We start from the raw sequence: 20,808 nt of genomic DNA, 5'->3' as shown, positions 1-20,808 counted from the left end.
AGTCTGTCATTGTAAATTTGTTTACTGTTAACTATATCTATAACTTTGTATGTAACCCCCTTCTCATGTACAGCACCATGGAATTTATGGCGCTATATCAACTAATAATAAGATAATGTTGTATTCTACATTAACCAAATAAGAGGACACTTTAGTAAAAAAAAAAAGAGGAAGTGGAAGAAGAGGAAATTACAAAACAGAAACATTAAGCAATGAGTGACAGAAAGTAAGAGGAAGACTTAGGAGAGTGAAGACAGAAGACAGAACAGAAGTAGAGGGATGGAGGTGACTGCACGTTATACTTCTAATATTCTGTACTTTACACGGTGAGTGCAGTTTATTCTTCACCTTTATATCTAAAATGTTCTATTTGTTATAGTTAATGTAAAAGAAAAGCAAAAAACAGCGCAGGATATTACACAACTTACATCAGTAACTTTTATAGATAGCAGCACAGTACGTGAGTGCTGCGAGGAAGAGAGCTATGATATGTCATGGACTTCCACAGCCCCCAGCCTGGAGGTGCCTCATCCATAACTCCTACAGTCCCTATCCCTACCGTACACTTGCATTGGCAAAGCTAATGTGCTTTTAGTCCTACCAATAAAACTTGTTTGAATTTGATAGATAGATAGATAATAGGTAGATAGATAGATAGATAGATAGATAGATATGTGGATGGATAATAGACAGATAGATAATATGATAGTTAGTAGATATATAATAGATAGCTCATATATAGATAAGATGATAAAGATGATAGATAGATAGAGAGATAGATAATTGATATATAATAAATAGGTAATAGATAGATAAATGGATAATAGATAGATGATAGATAGATAAAAATAGATTATAGATAGATAGATAATAGATAGATAATAATATATATAGATAGATCATATATAGATAAGATGAGAGATGATAAATAGAGTTGAGCGACTTTGGTCGGATCGGGTTTCATGAAACAAAATTTGAGTCAGATGAAACTGGTCCGACTAGGGCAAAAAAAGTCTGAGTTTCGTCCAAAACCCGACCCCAATGCAAGTCAATGGGGAATAAAAGTCGGCATTGAGTGGATGAATGTTATCTGCTCAATGCCGACTTTTATTCCCCATTGACTTGCATTGGGGTCGGGATTTGGACGAAACTCAGACTTTTTTTGCCCTAGTCGGACCAGTTTCATCTGACTCAAATTTTGTTTCATGAAACCCGATCCGACCAAAGTCGCTCAACTCTAATAATAAATAGATAGATAATAGATATATCGTAAATAGTTAACAGGTAAAAAATCTAATATATAAAGCTCAAGTGTGTGTATGTATGTATGTGTTTGTGTATGTCTGGGATTGGCATCCGCACCATCGCAGCTACAGCCTCAAAATTTGGCACAGTCACACGTCTGGACCCCGAGAGTGTCCTAGGCTATGTTGTGAGGCGAAATTTTAACCCCGCGCGTTCCAATTCACCAAACAATTTTGCCCCTATCTACATAATGGGGAAAAAGTGTGTGTGTATCAAGCCCCGCCCCTCATTATGATGTCATAATGGTTGCCATGGCGACGCTGATGTCATCATAGGTTGCAAGCCCCGCCGCTCACTATAATGTCATAATGGTTGACTATGGGATGGAGGATGTGTGATGGGTATATGGGCACTGGACTATGGGATGGAGGATATGTATGATGGGTATATGGGCACGGGCCTATGGGATGGAGGATGTGTGATGGGTATATGGGCACTGGACTATGGGATCGTGGATATGTATGACGGGTATATGGGCACGGGACTATGGGATGGTGGATATGTATGATGGGTATATGGGCACGGGACTATGGGATGGAGGATATGTATGATGGGTATATGGGCATGGGACTATGAGATGAAGGATGTGTGATGGGTATATGGGCACTCGACTATGGGATGGAGAATATGTATGATGGGTATATGGGCATTGGACTATGGGATGGAGGATGTGTGATGGTATATGGGCACTCGACTATGGGATGGAGGATATGTATGATGGGTATATGGGCACGGGCTTATGGGATCGTGGATATGTTTGATGGGTATATGGGCATGGGACTATGGGATGGAGGATAATTATAATTTGCTATAACTAACCACAGTTAGTTACTATGCCCGGGCAGCGCTGGGCTCTTCAGCTAGCAGATAGATAAAAGATGGATCAATAGATAAAAAATAGATTATAGATAGATAATAAATAGATGATAGATAGATAGATAGATAGATAGATCATAGGTAGATAAAAATAGTTTATAGCTAGATAAATAAATAGAAAATAGATAGATAATATGATTGATAGATAGATAGATCGTAGATAGATAAGATGATATAGATAATAGATAAATAATAAATAGATGGATAGATATATAATAAATAGATAATAGATAGATAATAAATAGATAATAGATAGATAGTTAATAGATAGACAGATAATCTCTCTCTCTCTCTCTCTCTATATATATATATAAAGCTGAGTGTATGTGTGGGCGTATGTGTATATCGACGATGATGTCATAATGGTTGCCATGACGACGACGATGTCATAATAGGTTGCAATTGTGACGGTTATGTCATAATGGTTGCCATGGTGACGATGATGTCATAATAGGTTGCCATGGCAATGATGATGTCAGAATGGTTGCAATGGCGAAGATGTCATAATGGGTATATGGGCACTGAACTATGGGATAGAGGATGTGTGATGGGTATATAGGCACGGAACTATGGGATGGAAGATGTGTATGATGGGAATATGAAGAGGAAAAAAGACGCGCACTCTTGCTATAAAGAGAGGTGCTGACTGAGCATGGATAGACCACAGACAGTAGTAAATGGATGGCCAGTCGCACTCAGAAAATAAATAATCTTTGCAAAAAAGTCTTTGAAGAAAATTTTTTGATGATTTTTAATTCATGTGAGATTTTTCCAATAGATCAAATAATAAAACACCACAAACAAAAAATGAAATATTCCAAAGGTGAGTATTATATGGTTACATTTCAACCTAATCCTAGGTCTTTCTCAAACCATACTGCAAGAGAAAATGTAGAAAATAATTACAACACTGAACTAGGTGAACAAAGTATCAGAAACAACTGGAGATATAATTATATACAAAATATTAATATACAAAAAATAGTAGAAAAAAGGGTTAAAAGAAGGGGGGGAGGGGAAGGGGGGATGGGGTTTGTTGAAGAGACCCAATATATACAGCACATGTTCGGGTATACAGAAAAAATGACAACATAGGGATCTATAAAATACCCAAGAAAATGCCCAGTTGATCAGGGGGACCGAAACTGGAGGGTGTCACAGGCTGTTGGCAAAAGTTAATATATATATAAGACATTATGCTTCATGAATAATATGACAGGGGGGTGGTGGAGGCAGGCGGCAAACACAGAAAAGTATGGCAGGTATAGTCTGTACTGACCTCAACAGAAGATACAAGGTAAACAGCAGGAAGATTAATTGCAAAGGCCCAGTTAGGGGCTGTGGAGGAAAATAAAGGTGATGAGGTAAAGGGAATGGAGGGAGATAAGGCCGCCAAGAAGTGCTGTTGTACTGACCTGGAAGCGTGTGGGAGGCAGGAGTCTGCCATGATGTGAGTGAAGGGCTCAAAGAGCCCGGTTTATAAATGTTCACAGTCAGTGAGAGGCTGGGGGTGAGGCTTGGAAAGCATAGGGGAGGAGTGGCCAAGTGGAACAAGAGCTATGCAGGGTCAGAGCAGGAGAGGGCCTGGGCGCCTGTATGGCTTGCAAATATAAACAAAGAGCACGTTGGCTCTGGGCGGCGCCTGCTCAATGGGGACATGAGTTGTGACTAGTAAGAGCAGAGGAGAAACAGGGCGCATGTGTGGCTGTAGCTAGTGAGCGCGATGGCTACAGGGAGCACTTATGTAATGAAGGAGAGACTTAGTAAATGGGAAGAAAGTAGAGGGAGAATGGAGAGGGAATATGAAGAGAGTGATGGGGGAAAGGAAAGAACTCAGGGAAGGAGGAGGAATGAAGGAAGAAAAAAGACAGAAAAGAAGGAAAGAGAAAATAAAGAGAAAAAAGATAGGGGGTAGGAAAGTGAGGATGAATGAACTCATGGAGATCAACATCCAACACTGCGGAGACACCATCACATGTTTCTCAACGCAGTGATTCTAGAGCACTGCCCCCATCCCTTATGGGAAATATGCAAAACATGCAAAACAGAAGCCGCGGAGACACCATCACATGTTTCTCAACGCAAGCAATGACTAGCCAGGTCTTTCACCGGGAAGGAACAACCACAGGAAGGGCAGTCTCCAATGAAGGAAACCACCTATGCCAAAACATGGTATCCATCCACAGACAGCTGTTTCTTTTTTTTTTTTTTTTTAAACCATTCAGGTTAGTTATAAACAACTAAATATAAGCTCATCAACTTAAACGTCGTTGTTTCAACTCTCATCATCATGGTTCATATTTATTTTAGTATAACAAACCAAGAGTATACACAAAAGACATCCTGAACATCAATAAACATCACTAAAGTTCACTGATATTTGATCAGTTGCTGCCATTTTTTAAATTTCCAGACACCCTCTGCATCAGAACCACCACCGCCTTCGCTGTCTAATTTATAAATCAAGTATAATCTAGAAAGGATCAGCCCGACACACTTATTCACAGATACATGCTTCTCTTTGAAAATTCCTAAATTCCTCACATCCCACAAACTCTGCATCACACAAGTCATAATTAACCATAGGATTCTATTTTTCACACGACCACATGCACCAATTCCAAACATCGCAACACGCCAGTCAATAAAACTCACACCTGCTAACTCCTTACACAACCCACCTACACACTTCCCCACACTGCACGCGTAATCACAGTCCCACATAGCATGCCACACAGTCTCACACCACCACATCCTTCCCTCGGGCACACATCAGTTCTGGTCAGACCTCGTCTCTTCTGAACCTGTCGCGCAGGCAAAATATTGTGCAAGGACATCCATACAATATCCCTTTGTCTATTAGACATCCCGTGCGTTTCCAAACTCTTCCATGCATTCTTAGGCTACTTTCACACATCAGTTTTTTGCCGTCAGGCACGATCCGGCTATTTTTAGAAAAAACGGATCCGGCATAAATTTTGGAGAACTGTAGAAACGGATCCGTTTTTTTGCTGGATCCGTCTAGCAGGTTATATCTGTTTCCTGGGGGCTGGCCAATTGGATCTGAGCATGCGCAGACTTAAAAAAACGGATCCGGTGGCTGGATCCGTCTTTTTCTGGATCCGGCGCATTCCGGCGCCCATAGACTTTCATTGTAGCAAAAAGCTGGAAGCGCCGGATCCGGCGCTTCCGGCTTTTTCGCCGGAGGCAAAAAACGTTACAGTAGCCTTTTTTCCAGACGCCGGAATGAGACAAGTAGCCGGATCCGGCAAAAAACGGATGAAACGCAATGCCATCCGGCGCGATCCGGCGCTAATGCAAGTCAATGGGGAAAAACAGGATCCGGCATTGCATTTTGCCGGATCCGGTTTTACAAAAAAAAGCCGGATCGCGCCTGACGGCAAAAAACTGATGTGTGAAAGAGGCCTTAGCCATTCTAAAATCATTCATCGGTACACTCAGCAAATCATGCTTCCTCACAAACTTCTTAATCACCTCATACCAGACCGGACACTTGAAAGCAACAGGCACTCTAGCATCCCTCTTTCTCCAACATAAGCCATATAACATCCAACCAGCAGAATAACTTGCCATATACGCTCCCTTATTTCCTTTATTCAGCAAAATAACAACAGTTTTGATATACTGAAGCCCCAGAAAAATCTCAATGTTTGGAAAGGCCATGCCACCATGGTGACACGCCTTGAAAAGACTCTCTCTCTTAAGTTTCTCTATTTTACTGCTCCAGAAAAAAGTAAAAACTAACTTTTCCACTCTTTTTATTTTCCTACATGATGGTGGAAAAACTGTTGCAATAAAAAGCAAAATCGGAAGAATCACCGCTTTTATGACCAAAATCTTACCACTCAAGGTCAAGTCTCTCAGTCGCCAAAAATTTAACTTACGCTCTATGCGCAATCCACACTCCTCCCAGCTCTCCTTACCTTCCAAGTCCTTATTAAATAATACTCCCAGCACTGTGATAGCACCCTCCTCACACTTTACCCCCTCCATTTTAACCCTGTCATCCCCAAAACATTTAAAACTACATTTATTCCAATTCACTCTAAAGCCAGATGCACCACAGAAAAACTCCAGAAGCAACTTAACCCTACTCATAGATGCAACACTTTCACTCACAGCCACAACATCATCCATATATCCAAGAACTTTCACATGCTTCCCACCACTCCCAGGTACCAACAAACCTCGCATCATTTTATCACGTCTCACCAAGCACAACAGAGGTTCAATCACACATACAAACAAGGCAGGGGACATGGGACACCCCTGCCTTACACCAGACTTAATATTCACTTTCTCACTCAACCACCCATTAACAAGAAACTCACTTGACACACAATCATACAAAGACATTATCCCATTCACAAATTTTTTAGGAAATCCCATTTTATCCAGAACTTTAAACAAAAACACATGCGAGACCCTATCAAACGCTTTCTCAAAATCAATTGACAAAACCATACACTTCCGTTTCCTTCCCATGCAGTCTCCAATCAAATCCCTTAATAACAATAAGTTATCACTCATACTTCTTCCAGGCACAGCACACACTTGATCCTCATCCACAACACTACCAATCACCTCACGCATACGATTCGCCAACAATTTGCTATAGATTTTGTAATCTGCGTTCAGCAATGTTATAGGTCTCCAATTCTCTAAACACTTTCTCTCACCTTTGTTATGCACAAGCACAACCACCCCCTCTTTCATTGATTCACACAACTTACCACTCTCTCACATATACTTAAATATCTCAGTCAAATCAGCACCCAGAAAACCCCACGCCTTCACATAGAATTCTACCGGCAATCCGTCTTTACCTGGAGTCTTATTCTTTTTAGCACTCTTCATCACATTTTCTACTTCTTCCATAATTACGTCCTCATTCAAAATATCACATTCTCCACTATCCAACTTCTTCTCTAACCCATTCAGCACTTCTGAAACAAGACCAGAATCAATCCATTTTTTATCATATAACTTGCTATAGAACCTATTCACCTCCTTTATCACATTGTCACCTGACACACACAAACCATTCCTATCCAGGATTTTGTCCAATTCAGCCTTTCTCCCATTCATTTTCTTAAAAAAGAACCTCGTGCACTTTTCATCTTTCTCAAGATGCTCTATTTTGGTGCAATAGATGATTTCTTTCCCTTTTTCATCCATAACATTCTTTAATTCACTCTTTGTCTCAGCCAGCAGATCAGACACATCCATGCCACTTTCTCCACACTTCCTTAACCAGTCTAAGCGCCTGTTTAAATCATTAAATCTACTCCGATAAATAGCAGCTTTTTTATAGCCCCACTTTTTGAAGAATTTTTTGCAACACACCTTAACCCAGTCCCACCATTCCAGTATACACGCAAAATCCCTCTTACATACTCTCCACTCTTTATACTTTATTTTTAATTCATTCATCACATCCTCATTTCTAACAATCTTACATTCAGCTTCCAAACCCCGCCACCATACACACGGTCATCAATTGCACTAAACACATCTCTCAAACACTCATGATCAGAAAAAGGTACAGCATTTTGTTCAAAATTCATACACAACATATTTTTGGAAAACAACATTTTATCTATCCTGGATGCAATACCACCCCTATTAGCATGGTACATTGGCGGTGGTGGGATGCCAAATTTCAGAGCAGCAGCATCTAGAAGGGAAAAATCAGAAATAAGACTGGATAACTTTTTACCAGTTATGTCACAATTCCCTTCTGTGGTGCAAATAAAGTCTCCAACTAAAACTGTAGGCATTTTGCCCGGAAGAAATAAACTTAATTTTTCCAAAAGAGCCAGACACTCCTTTTTCCTGTCGTGTCCTGATGGACAGTACACATTAATAATTCTAGCCCACCACCCCCTATAGCTAACATGTGCAATTATACATCTACCCACCTCTACCACCGTGTAGCTATCTAAACTAATCTCCCTGTTACCCATTAATATCCCTACACCATCATTCCTATTAACACATGAGCCAGACCATACATGCTGTCCGTAAGGCCAGTCCTTATCGCTTGGAGCGTCCACAATCCCACATTCCTGAAGACAAAAGATGTGAGCATTCATCTGTTTAATATAATCTAGAACGATTGCCCTCCTGAATTTGGATCTAATTTGCCTGACATTCAGGGACACAATGCCCCAACCAGCTTGGGGAGCCATAACATGACTGTGTTATTTACATGACGACAAACACGCCACTTCCTCTTCAGCAGTTTTCATCTTCCATCTGGAACTGCAACTCCTTGAATCTGTTTACGTCTGTGGGAATGCCTAAAAAAGCATTGGTGTCAGGAGAGAGGACATTATGAGGGTAACTACGTTCACTCACCGGACTTAAACCAACTTCATCGGGGTCTGCCCAATCCGTTCTGGGCTTCTTACAGGAATTTCCAGGCTCCTCATCCTCAGAGGACCTCGCAAGAGTGAAGTCACCTTGATCTCCACAACTGGCCAACTCCTCCTCAGTAGCAAACCAAGATAAACTGGGGGTATTGCCAAGAGTACTCTCCAACTCCCCCTCCCCACAGACATCAGACTGAAGAGGGAGCTCACATTCAACATCAGTAGCTTCCAAAACTGCCACCTCTGGGCTGGGAGACTCCGTTTGGGGCAGGGCCTCCTCATGTGCATCCATGATTTCAGGTTCCTCAATAAGTTCCGGGTCTAAAACCTGTGGAATGTCAACAACAGCAGCAGGGGGTGCAGCTGCCCCACCTGAGACCTCAGCGTAAGACCTAGGACTGATCCTGGCCTTACAGTCCCGATACTTATGGCCCTCCTCACCACAAGCATTACACATAATAGGATTTGTGCAGTCTTTTGCCATATGGCCAGAAGCATTGCAATTCCTGCAAGTTGGCATCTCCTTGCAACTATCCTGGGTATGCCCGAAATTTTTACACCTCCTGCAATACATCGGGGCATCTGGAAAGAACAAAAAAACAGTATTTTTCCCAATTGAAAAATTAAGGGGGGGGGGGTAATGGATGCCTCCCGGGCCTTGGGGATCCATCCCAAATCTCACAAAAAATTTGTACTTCCCAGTCCAGAGCCCTTCTCCATTCAGGGCCCTGTGGGAGTACTGAACATAAATGCAATGTCTTTTAAAAAATAAAGCAATGTCCTCCAGGGAAACAAAAGGGTTGTGCATGAAAACTACAAGTGGGATATCTCCCTTAGAGTACAGCACAGTAAAGGTAAGACCTTCCAGCAAAGGATTTGACACTCCATTTTTCAGTGCAGTAAACAAATTCTGGCAAGCCGCCATAGAAGATAGCACCAGTACATACCTGCCTTCTCTCCTAAACTCCTGCAGGCATATTATATCGGACTTCTGAATCTTCAGGATGTCATAAAACACCATGTTGACCAAATATCCCAGGGAAAAATGCAACTTCTTATCTTCAGCGATGTCAATCCTGAATCCATTTTTTACCCGGCTATCACCGGTCCCAGAGAATTGAAGTCGGACTCCCATCATCCACAACTCCAAGGGTCTCCTCCCCGAAACCTCCTGGCTATCTCCCAAAAGCAGCGACCGGCTTAAGCCACCAAAGTGGCGATGCTGGAAGGCCAAGAGACAACACTCAAGATATTCAGGAAACTCCGCACCTCATCAGTGTGGAGTAAGAAACTGGCTAGTAGGAGCAATGCCTAGTAAAAGACTGTGAAAAATGAGGATGAATGAACTCATGGAGATCAACATCCAACACTGCGGAGACACCATCACATGTTTCTCAACGCAGTGATTCTAGAGCAATGCCCCCATCCCTTATGGGAAATATGCAAAAACATGCAAAACACAAGCCACGGAGACACCATCACATGTTTCTCAACGCAAGCAATGACTAGCCAGGTCTTTCCCTGGGAAGGAACAACCACGGGAAGGGCAGTCTCCAATGAAGGAAACCACCTATGCCAAAACATGGTATCCATCCACAGACAACTGTTTCGGGGTATTGCCCCTCATCAGTGTGGAGTAGGAAACTGGCTAGTAGGAGCAATGCCTAGTAAAAGACTGTGAAAAATGAGGATGAATGAACTCATGGAGATCAACATCCAACACTGCGGAGACACCATCACATGTTTCTCAACGCAGTGATTCTAGAGCAATGCCCCCATCCCAAACATGTGATGGTGTCTCCGTAGTGTTGGATGTTGATCTCCATGAGTTCATTCATCCTCATTTTTCACAGTCTTTTACTAGGCATTGCTCCTACTAGCCAGTTTCCTACTCCACACTGATGAGGGGCAAATACCCCGAAACAGCTGTCTGTGGATGGATACCATGTTTTGGCATAGGTGGTTTCCTTCATTGGAGACTGCCCTTCCCATGGTTGTTCCTTCCCGGGGAAAGACCTGGCTAGTCATTGCTTGCGTTGAGAAACATGTGATGGTGTCTCCGCGGCTTGTGTTTTGCATGACCCTCCAGTTTCTGTCCCCCGATCAACTGGGCATTTTCGTGGGTATTTTATAGATCCCTATGTTGTCATTTTTTCTGTATACCCGAACATGTGCTGTATATATTGGGTCTCTTCAACAAACATCATCCCCCTTCCCCTCCCCCCCTTCTTTTAACCTTTTTCTACTATTTTTTTATATAATTATTTTGTATATAATTATATCTCCAGTTGTTTCTGATACTTTGTTCACCTAGTTCAGTGTTGTAATTATTTTCTACATTTTCTCTTGCAGTATGGTTTGAGAAAGACCTAGGATTAGGTCGAAGCGTAACCATACAATACTCACCTTTGGAATATTTCATTTTTGTTTGTGGTGTTTTATTATTTGATCTATTGGAAAAATCTCACATGAATTAAAAATCATTAAAAAAAATTTTCAAAGACTTTTTTGCAAAGATTATTTATTTTCTGAGTGCAACTGGCCATGCATTTACTATGATGAGAATATGGGCATGGGACTATGGGATGGAGGATATGTATGATGGGCATATGGGCACTGGACTATGGGATGGAGGATGTGTGATTGGTATATGGGCACGGAACTATGGGATGGAGGATGTGTATGATGGGAATATGAGCACGGGACTATGGGATGGAGGATATGTTTGATGGGTTTATGGGCACTGGACTATGGGATGGAGGAAATGTATGATGGGTATATGGACACGGGACTATGGGATGGCGGATATGTATGATGGGTTTATGGGCACGGGGCTAGGGGATGGCAGACATGTATGATGGGTATATGGGCACAGGACTATGGGATTGCGGATATGTATGATGGGTATATGGACATGGGACTATGGGATGGCGGATATGTATGATGGGTATATGAGCTGTGGACTATGGGATGGAGGATAATCACTATAATTTGTTATAACTAACCACAGTTAGTTACTATGCCCGGGCAATGCCGGGCTCTTCAGCTAGTAAATAGATAATTGATGGATAGTATGATAGCTGATAAATAGATAGATAATAGATATATAATAGATAGATAGATAATAAATAGATAATACATACATAATAGATCTATAATAGATAGATAATAAATAGATAATGGTTAGATAGATAAATAGATAGATATATACATGATAATAGATAGATATAGGATAGATAGATTGATAGATAGATAATAGATACTAGATAGGTATAGGATAGATAGAAAAAGTAGTTTTTTGCTTTACTTTACTCCTAAAAATCAGCAGAAGAGACAGAAAGTGAAATATAATTTGTTCCGTAGAATCTACAATCCATTCAGCATTTCAACCAAAAGATAGTCTTGGAATCAAGAAGATTCACATAAAGCCCCACATCATGGGGATCAGTATTTTGGTTATCCTCCCTCTTTTCTGGAAAGGTGAGTCCTGCATACTGATATCTTGGATATGGTGTAATGTATGGTTTATTTTGATGGATTTTGGCCTCTGTCGCAGACTTTACTGTTCCACTGATTTTCTGATACTTTTTAGTTTTTGGCAATTGTACAAATAGATAAAACAGAGTTTTTTTTACATAAGAATAAAATACAGTCATAACCCAAGATCCAGGAAGGCACTGAACATTTTTTTTTTAAAAAAGCAACTTGTTCTCAGGCTCAGCCATCAGGGTCTCCCTGGTGTTTTTTTATATTGTTTAAAAAAAGTTTTCTGTTCTCACTATTCCAGTGAGTGCTGGAGACTGGAGACCTGTCCATATAATTTGCCATCTATGTGGCTATATATTGAGTCTGTGTTATACTGAGGATATATAGGAGGACATGGGTGGAAAGATGCGCTGCTTCAACCCCATCATAATCTGTGATGGGTACATACATCATAAATCGGGTGCGGGAAGCACAGATTCTAACCCCGCTCCACGTAGCATGGGCGCCAGCTGCCCTGCAGCCACTAAAAGCAGCAACCAGAGCTATCTCCAATGGCTGCTGTTGACCCTTTAAATGCCACTGACAATCACTAACAAACCATAAGATGATGCCTGCGCATCTGTTCATGCACTCAATGTCGCCCCATTCAGACTCTGCTTCATAGGAAACGCTTATTTTCACTACATACTGCAATGGCTGAAAAAAATTGAAATATATAAAACAAATGATCAACTGATGCAGATTCTAATTCTCTGTAATGACCCCAAAAAATTGCAAGGTGAAAAAAAATGTAAAAAACCACAATAAAATTTCTATTCCACAATTAAAATAATGAAATTTAAAAAGTAAAAAAGAGCATATTTGGTGAAAATGTAAAGCTTTTCAACGCCTATATTAAACATTGTAAATAAAAAACAAAACCTCACAAAGGGTCCAATTCATGAAGGTGTTTTTGCCAGTATTCTAGCGTCGGCCAAAATGGGTGGAGATGGAGAGGGAATGACTGACCACTTTACAGCATGAAGGAGAGTAGGGGGTCCGCTTGTACACTGTGCAGATCCGACTGCCTCTGATAACAGCTGATTGATGGGGGGCCGTACCGAACTGACATCCTAAAATAGAAGTGGGCAGCCCTTTCTGTAGTTTTAAAGAATTGAGCATCAGATAGATAATAGCTAGAAAAACTCATCATATTTGTGAATTATTTGAAAAATAAAATTTCTGACATGTAACGTTGACAATTTTTCATCGTTCTACAGGTGTCATGTGCCAGGTGCCGGTCTTTGATATCAGAGTGAATCCTAGTGTCAGTGTACAGGAGGGTCTCTGTGTGACGGTTCCTTGCACCTTCACTGCTGAGAGTAGTAATACATTCAGTAATTCCTTCGGATACTGGATACAGGTGAAGGAACGTTATTCTCCTTATTATATCGTAGCCACAAATGTTAAATCCAGTGATGTGAAAAAACCAAACTTCCATCTGATGGGAAATCCGGATATTGGAGACTGCACCCTAACAATCACTGACGCCAGGAAAGAAGATAATGGGACATATTATTTCAGATTTGAAAAAAGTTTATACAGTACAGTGAAATATAATTATAGAAACGCAGCAACCACCATAACTGTTACCGGTAAGTGTGAGTGTATCCGGCAGTGACGGTGAGCTATAGCGATGATGTGTATGTGCTCTACGTCACCGTGCTACATGTTATAAAACATCAATAAGTAGAAGGTGCAGCTCCTCATGAAGTATTTGCTGGCTGCATTATCCACATTACAAGCATATTACTCCATCACATTTTTAAACGAATAGTCATGATTAGTGTTGAGCGATACCACCCGATATTGAAAAATATCTGATCGGATAGGATCGGCCGATATCAAAATAGTATCAGGTATCGCCGATTCCAATCCCGGAAGTCCCATTCAAGTCAATGGAACAGAAATATCGGAATTAAAAAAAAAACTTTCTTTCCTTGTAGGTTAATTCTACATGAAGAAAAACAACTAAGAATAATGTAGAATGTATTGGGGGAGGTGGAGGAGACATTAAAGGCATAGAGGTTTAGCCCAATCAAATGGAATAGCAGGAATTAAATTTTTTTTTTTAAAGACGTTCGGAGTTACAAAGATATTGACTATGTTAACCTCTTTTATATTTTGTCAGATATGTATGTTTCACTACTTCCATGCTCTTCATCTTCTTTTTTACTTCTCCCACACTTTCTCCTTCATGATCCTCAGCAGCAGCAGCAGTAGCATCTTTTTCATCAACTTCTTCACCTTATTCATCTTCTTCTTCTTCACCTTCTTCCTATTATTCTTTTTTGTACATTATTCATATTCTTCTTATTCAACTATTATTCTTCTTCATATTCTACTTCATCTTCTTCCTATTCTTCTTCTTCATCATATTCTTATTTGTGACAGGCATTCCTGTAGTTGTTATCTATAAAAGTTTGAAGATTACACCTTCCGTTCTGCCTGTCACAAAAGATTTACAACAGGATTTGTCCACGTTCAGTTTGACCTGCAGCAGCAGGCATTTTCCAGGGGCACCACGAGGAGGAACGGACTCACCTCCATACACTGCTTAGTCTTCTTCTGCTTATAATTTAGATAATATTTTTTGCTCTGATTTTTAATCTTATGCTTAATGTTCTTCTGCTTTTGGTTCTTCTGCTTTTTGTACTTCTACTTCTTCGTCTTCTGTCTCTTGTTGTTCTGCATCTTGGTGGTTGTCTTCATGTTCTTTGTCCTTTTGGTCATCTTCTTCAGGGTCATCTTTTTGGTCTTCTTCGGTGTGGTCTTCAGGGTCGTCGTCTTCAGGGTCATCGTCAGGGAGATCCAGAGTGAGAACCAAAAACCATTTCCACAAGCTTGAACTTGGAAAAGTAGCAGAAGGTACAAGAAGGCTGAGGAACTGCCGAGAACCAGCTGACGGTACTGGAACCCAGATGGGTAGCAGAAGGAACAAGAGCAAATGGAACTAGCGAGGACCAGTTGACAGTGCTGGAACCCGGAGGGGCAGGAGAAGGAACAAGAGCCAATGGCACAACCGTGGATCAGCTGACGGTGCTGGAACACGGTTACTAAGCAGGAGGTACCTGTGCTACAAAGCACTACCAAGGACCAGCTGACGCTGCTGGAACTCGGATACCGAGAAGGAGGCACCTAGGTCAAAGGCACTGCCGAGAACCAGCTGACGGTGCTGGAACCCAGAGGGATAGTAGAAGCTGCAAGAGCAAATGAAATTAGCGAGGACCAGCTGACGGTGCTGGAACCCAGATGGGTAGCAGAAGGAACAAGAGCAAATGGAACTAGCAAGGACCAGCTGACGGTGCTGGAACCCAGAGGGGCAGCAGAAGGAACAAGAGCCAATGGCACAACCGTGGACCAGCTGACAGTGCTGGAACACGGTTACTAAGCAGGAGGTACCTGTACTACAAAGCATTACCAAGGACAAGCTGACGTTGCTGGAACTCGGATACCGAGAAGGAGGCACCTAGGTCAAAGGCACTGCCGAGAACCAGCTGATGGTGCTGGAACCCGGAGGGATAGTAGAAGCTGCAAGAGCAAATGAAATTAGCGAGGACCAGCTGACGGTGCTGGAACCTGGAGGGGCAGCAGAAGGAACAAGAGCCAATGGCACAACCGTGGACCAGCTGACGGTGCTGGAAAATGGTTACTAAGCAGGAGATACCTGTGCTACAAAGCACCACCAAGGACCAGCTGACGTTGCTGGAACTCGGATACCGAGAAGGAGACACCTAGGCCAAAGGCACTGCTGAGAACCAGCTGATGGTGCTGGAGCCCGGATGGGTAGCAGAAGCTGCAAGAGCAAATGAAACTAGCGAGGACCAGCTGACGGTGCTGGAACCCGGATGGGTAGCATAAGGTACCCATAATAAACAAAGTTGCAAGGCCGTGAGCAGGACGCAGTTACCGAAACCCACAGTCCAACAGGGGGTGCTTGTCCTATTGGCACTACAGAACCAGCCTTTATTACCAGAACCCACAGCCCACATAGGAAGCACCGAAACTGCAGGCACCATAGACTCGGCTAACCCGACCGCAACACGACAGGACAACGTATTGGTGGCAAAGTGACGTTGACACTACCCGGAAACAGCAGGCGTGCTGGAACCTGGCTGGGCAGAAGGGAGTAGTCGTGCCAAAGACACTGCCGAGAACCAGCTGACGGTGCTGGAACCCAGATGGGTAGCAGAAGCTACAAGAGTCAATTGAACTAGCGAGAACCAGCTGACGGTGCTGGAACCTAGAGTGGCAGCTGAAGGAACAAGAGCCAATGGCACAACCGTGGACCAGCTGACAGTGCTGGAACACGGTTACTAAGCAGGAGGTACCTGTGCTACAAAGCACTACCAAGGACCAGCTGACGTTGCTGGAACTCGGATACCGAGAAGGAGGCACCTAGGCCAAAGGCACTGCCGAGAACCAGCTGACGGTGCTTGAACCCGGATGGGTAGCACAAGGTACCCATAATAAACAAAGTTGCAAGGCCGCGAGCAGGACGCAGTTACCGAAACCCACAGTCCAACAGGGGGTGCTTGTCCTATTGGCACTACGGAACCAGCCTTTATTACCAGAACCCGCAGCCCACATAGGAAGCACCGAAACTGCAGGCACCATAGACTCGGCTAACCCAACTGCAACACGACAGGACAACGTATTGGTGGCAAAGTGACGTTGACACTACCTGGAAACAGCAGGCGTGCTGGAACCAGGCTGGGCAGGAGGGAGTACCCGTGCCAAAGACACTGCCGAGAACCAGCTGACGGTGCTGGAACCCGGATGGGTAGCAGAAGGAACAAGAGCAAATGGAACTAGCGAGGACCAGCTGACGGTGCTGGAACCCAGAGTGGCAGCAGAAGGAACAAGAGCCAATGGCACAACTGTGGACCAGCTGATGGTGCTGGAAGACGGTTAATAAGCAGGAGGTACCTGTGCTACAAAGCACTACCAAGGACCAGCAGACGTTGCTGGAACTCGGATACTGAGAAGGAGGCACCTAGGCCAAAGGCACTGCCGAGAACCAGCTGTCGGTGCTGGAACCCGGATGGGTAGCAGAAGCTGCAAGAGCAAATGAAACTAGCAAGGACCAGCTGACGGTGCTGGAACCCGGAGGGGCAGCAGAAGGAACAAGAGCCAATGGCACAACCGTGGACCAGCTGACAGTGCTGGAACACGGTTACTAAGTAGGAGGTACCTGTGCTACAAAGCACTACCAAGGACCAGCTGACGTTGCTGGAACTCGGATACCGAGAAGGAGGTACCTAGGCCAAAGGCACTGCCGAGAACCAGCTGGAACCCGGATGGGTAGCACAAGGTACCCATAATAAACAAAGTTGCAAGGCCGCGAGCAGGACGCAGTTACCGAAACCCACAGTCCAACAGGGGGTGCTTGTCCTATTGGCACTACGGAACCAGCCTTTATTACCAGAACCTGCAGCCCACATAGGAAGCACTGAAACTGCAGGCACCATAGACTCGGCTTACCCGACCGCAACACTACAGGACAACGTATTGGTGGCAAAGTGACATCGACAATCCCCGGAAACAGCAGGCGTGCTGGAACCTGGCTGGGCAGGAGGGAGTACCCGTGCCAAAGACACTTCTGAGCAGCATCTGCCGATTTTGGAGCCCAGGGTCAATCATGCAGCAGGCTGAGGCCTACTTGGAGCGAGTAGTAAATAAGATGTAGTGTGATTTTGGAGGCAGCAGGAGACTTTGTCGTCCACACAGCAGGGGAGCAACTGGCGTTACTTAACAGCAAAAACACTGGAGTATGTGTTTTTCTCTGTGCAGACGGCACTTCCGAGCAACAACTGGCTGTGTTGAAGCCCAGGATCAATCATGGAGCAGGCAGAGGCCTACTTGAAGCAAGTTTTATATCGGTTGTACACTACTACTGATTGTAACCGTGCTCCACTTAGGCCTCTGGCTCTACTGTCTCTATTATTTCCCCTGGCCTCCAACCCCTCCAGTTGATGCTCTGAAGTGGCGTCTGCACAATCCACACTTGTTCCTGGATTACAGGGGCTCAATCACGTCAGTTGATCCCCTGATGTGTGTCCGGCAAGGTCTCCTGCTCTGTCCACATTCCCACTACTAGTAATGGGAATGTTATCAGAGCAGGAGACATTGCCGGACACACATCAGGGGATTAACTGACGTGACTGAGCCCCAGTAACACAGGAACAAGTGTGGATTGTGCAGACGCCACTTCAGAGCAGCAACTGGTGGGGTTGGAGGCCAGGGGAAATACTAGAGACAGTGGAGCCAGAGGTGTAAGTGGAGCACGGTTAAAAATCAGTAGTAGTGTGACTGTGTAGGCAGCAGGAGACTTTGCCATCCACACAGCAGGGGAGCAGCTGGCGTTACTGAACCCCACTGACACAGGAGCTAGTGTTTCTCTCTGTGCGGACGGCACTTCCAAGCAACAACTGGCTGTGTTGAAGCCCAGGATCAATCATGGAGCAGGCTGAGGCCTACTTGGAGTGAGTAGAAAATAAGATGTAGTGTGATTTTGGAGGCAGCAGGAGACTTTGTCGCCCACACAGCAGGGGAGCAGCTGGCGTTACTGAACCCCACTAACACAGGAGCTAGTGTGTTTTTCTCTGTGAAGACGGCACTTCTGAACACCAACTGGCGTTGTTGGAGCCCAGGATCAAGCATGGAGCAGGCTGAGGCCTACTTGGAGCCAGTAGAAAATAACATGTAGTGTGATTTTGGAGGCAGCAGGAGACTTTGTCGTCCACACAGCAGGGGAACAGCTGATGATACTGAACCCCACTAACACAGGAGCTAGTGTTTTTCTCTGTGAAGACGGCACTTCTGAACACCAACTGGCGTTGTTGGAGCCAAGGATCAGGCATGGAGCAGGCTGAAGCCTACTTGGAGCGAGTAGAAAATAACATGTAGTGTGATTTTGGAGGCAGCAGGAGACATTGCCGTCCACACAGCAGGGGAACAGCTGACGTTACTGAACCCCACTAATACAGGAGCTAGTGTTTTTCTCTGTGCGGACAGCACTTCCAAGTGACAACTGGCTGTGTAGAAGCCCAGGATCAATCATGCAGCAGGCAGAGGCCAACTTGCAGCAAGTTTTATATAGGTTGTAGACTACTACTGATTGTAACCGTGCTCCACTATGGCCTCTGGCTCCACTGTCTCTAATATTTCCCCTGGCCTCCAACCCCACCAGTTACTGCTCTGATGCGGCGTCTGCACAATCCACACTTGTTCCTGAGTTACTGGGGCTCAGTCACGTCAGTTGATCCCCTGATGTGTGTACGGCAAGGTTTCCTGCTCTGTCCACATTCCCACTACTATGCGGACCTTGTGCAGCAGTGCATCAAGATCCGGATAGTCCCTCAGAAAGCTCTGCACGACCAAGTTCAGCACATGTGCCAGACATGGGATGTAAGTGAGGTTGCCTAGGCCCAGAGCTGCCACCAGACTTCGGCCATCGTCACACACTACCAAGCCCAGCTGGAGATTCGCTGGCACAGACCACACGTCGCTCTCCTGCTTGATGGCATTCCAGAGCTCCTGCGCTGTGTGGTTTTGATGCCCCAAAGAAATTAATTTGAGTACGGCCTGTTGACGTTTGGCCACGGCTGTGCTCATATCGGTCGTAACAGGCTCCTGCAGCGCTGTTTCTGAGGAACTTGAGTAGGAGGAGTCAATGTGTACAGACTGGATTCCTGCAATCCGTGGAGTTGGCAGAAAACGTACAGCGCTACTCTCCAGATCTGTACCCGGCTCCACAACATTGACCCAATGGGCAGTGAGGGAAAGGTATCGTCCCCGTCCATGGTTACTGGTCCACGCATCGATGGTCAGGTGGACCTTGCTACTGATGGCTTTTAGTAGCGCATGTTTTATTTTTCCCTCCACATGTTTTTGCAGGGCAGGGACGGCTTGCCTGCTGAAATAAAAGCAGCTGGGCACGGGGTATTGTGGGACTGCCAATGCCATGAAGTTCCGGAAGATGTCAGTCTCCACCAGCCTGAATGAGAGCATTTCAAGGGCCAGTAGTTTGGCAATGCCAGCATTCAGAGCCTGTGCTCGGGGATGGTTTGCCGAGTATGGCCACCTTTTATCCCATGCCTGTGCTACCGATGGCTGTAGAGTGGCCTGGGAGTGTGAGGATGACTGGGAACGTGCTGCTGTGGTTGGAATGTCACTGGGTCTCCGGACAACAGTGCCAGAGGTTCTTCCTTGGCGATCCTGTGAGGAAGCCGAACCAGCTGTGTGTGAGCTGGAGGAAGAGGCCCCAACACGAGCTGAAGAGGGGGTAGGTGGTGCTGTACGTTGGCCTACGTCTTCAGTGTGTCTGTGTAACTCCACCTCGTGCTTGGTCCGCACATGTTTCCACATATTTGTGGTATTGAGGTTGCTGAAATTTTTCCCTCTTTTGACTTTCTGATGACACAGCTTGCATTTGACAAAGCAAATGTCATCTGCAACTGTGTCAAAAAAGGACCACGCACAGCAAGTCTTGGGAACACCCATTTTGGCTTTTGAAAGACCAAGTCTTGGGAGCACCCATTTTGGCTCCTAATGGGTGCCGAAGTGGAGGCTACAGGCAACCAAGTCTGCCCCCTCCCTCTCCCTCCTGTTTTGGCCGATCAGGAAATCTCTTCCTCAGAGCTGCTCCCACCACCTTCCTGTTCCTCACACCATGATGGGTCAAGGACCTCATCATCTACTCTCC

The 20,808-nt window shown here is 44.4% G+C and overlaps 1 protein-coding gene across 1 annotated transcript in view; it reads left to right on the top strand.

Moving 5' to 3' along the window:
• The first annotated feature begins 220 nt into the window (after positions 1-220).
• Positions 221-20,808, top strand: part of LOC141085318 (sialic acid-binding Ig-like lectin 13) — a 78,756-nt gene continuing 58,168 nt past the window's right edge. The window contains exons 1-3 of the mRNA XM_073570598.1: positions 221-326; positions 11,940-12,056; positions 13,322-13,696. Of these exons, the coding sequence (XP_073426699.1) occupies positions 12,014-12,056; positions 13,322-13,696 (418 nt within the window). The 5' untranslated portion in view covers positions 221-326; positions 11,940-12,013. The remainder of the gene's footprint in view (positions 327-11,939; positions 12,057-13,321; positions 13,697-20,808) is intronic.

The sequence above is a fragment of the Dendrobates tinctorius genome, unplaced genomic scaffold (genome assembly GCF_039654945.1).
Source record: "Dendrobates tinctorius isolate UK_male_01 unplaced genomic scaffold, ASM3965494v1 ptg000028l, whole genome shotgun sequence".
Taxonomy (NCBI): domain Eukaryota; kingdom Metazoa; phylum Chordata; class Amphibia; order Anura; family Dendrobatidae; genus Dendrobates; species Dendrobates tinctorius.
The sequence above is the reverse complement of the archived record's forward strand: the minus strand, read 5'-3'. Positions and strand labels throughout refer to the sequence as shown.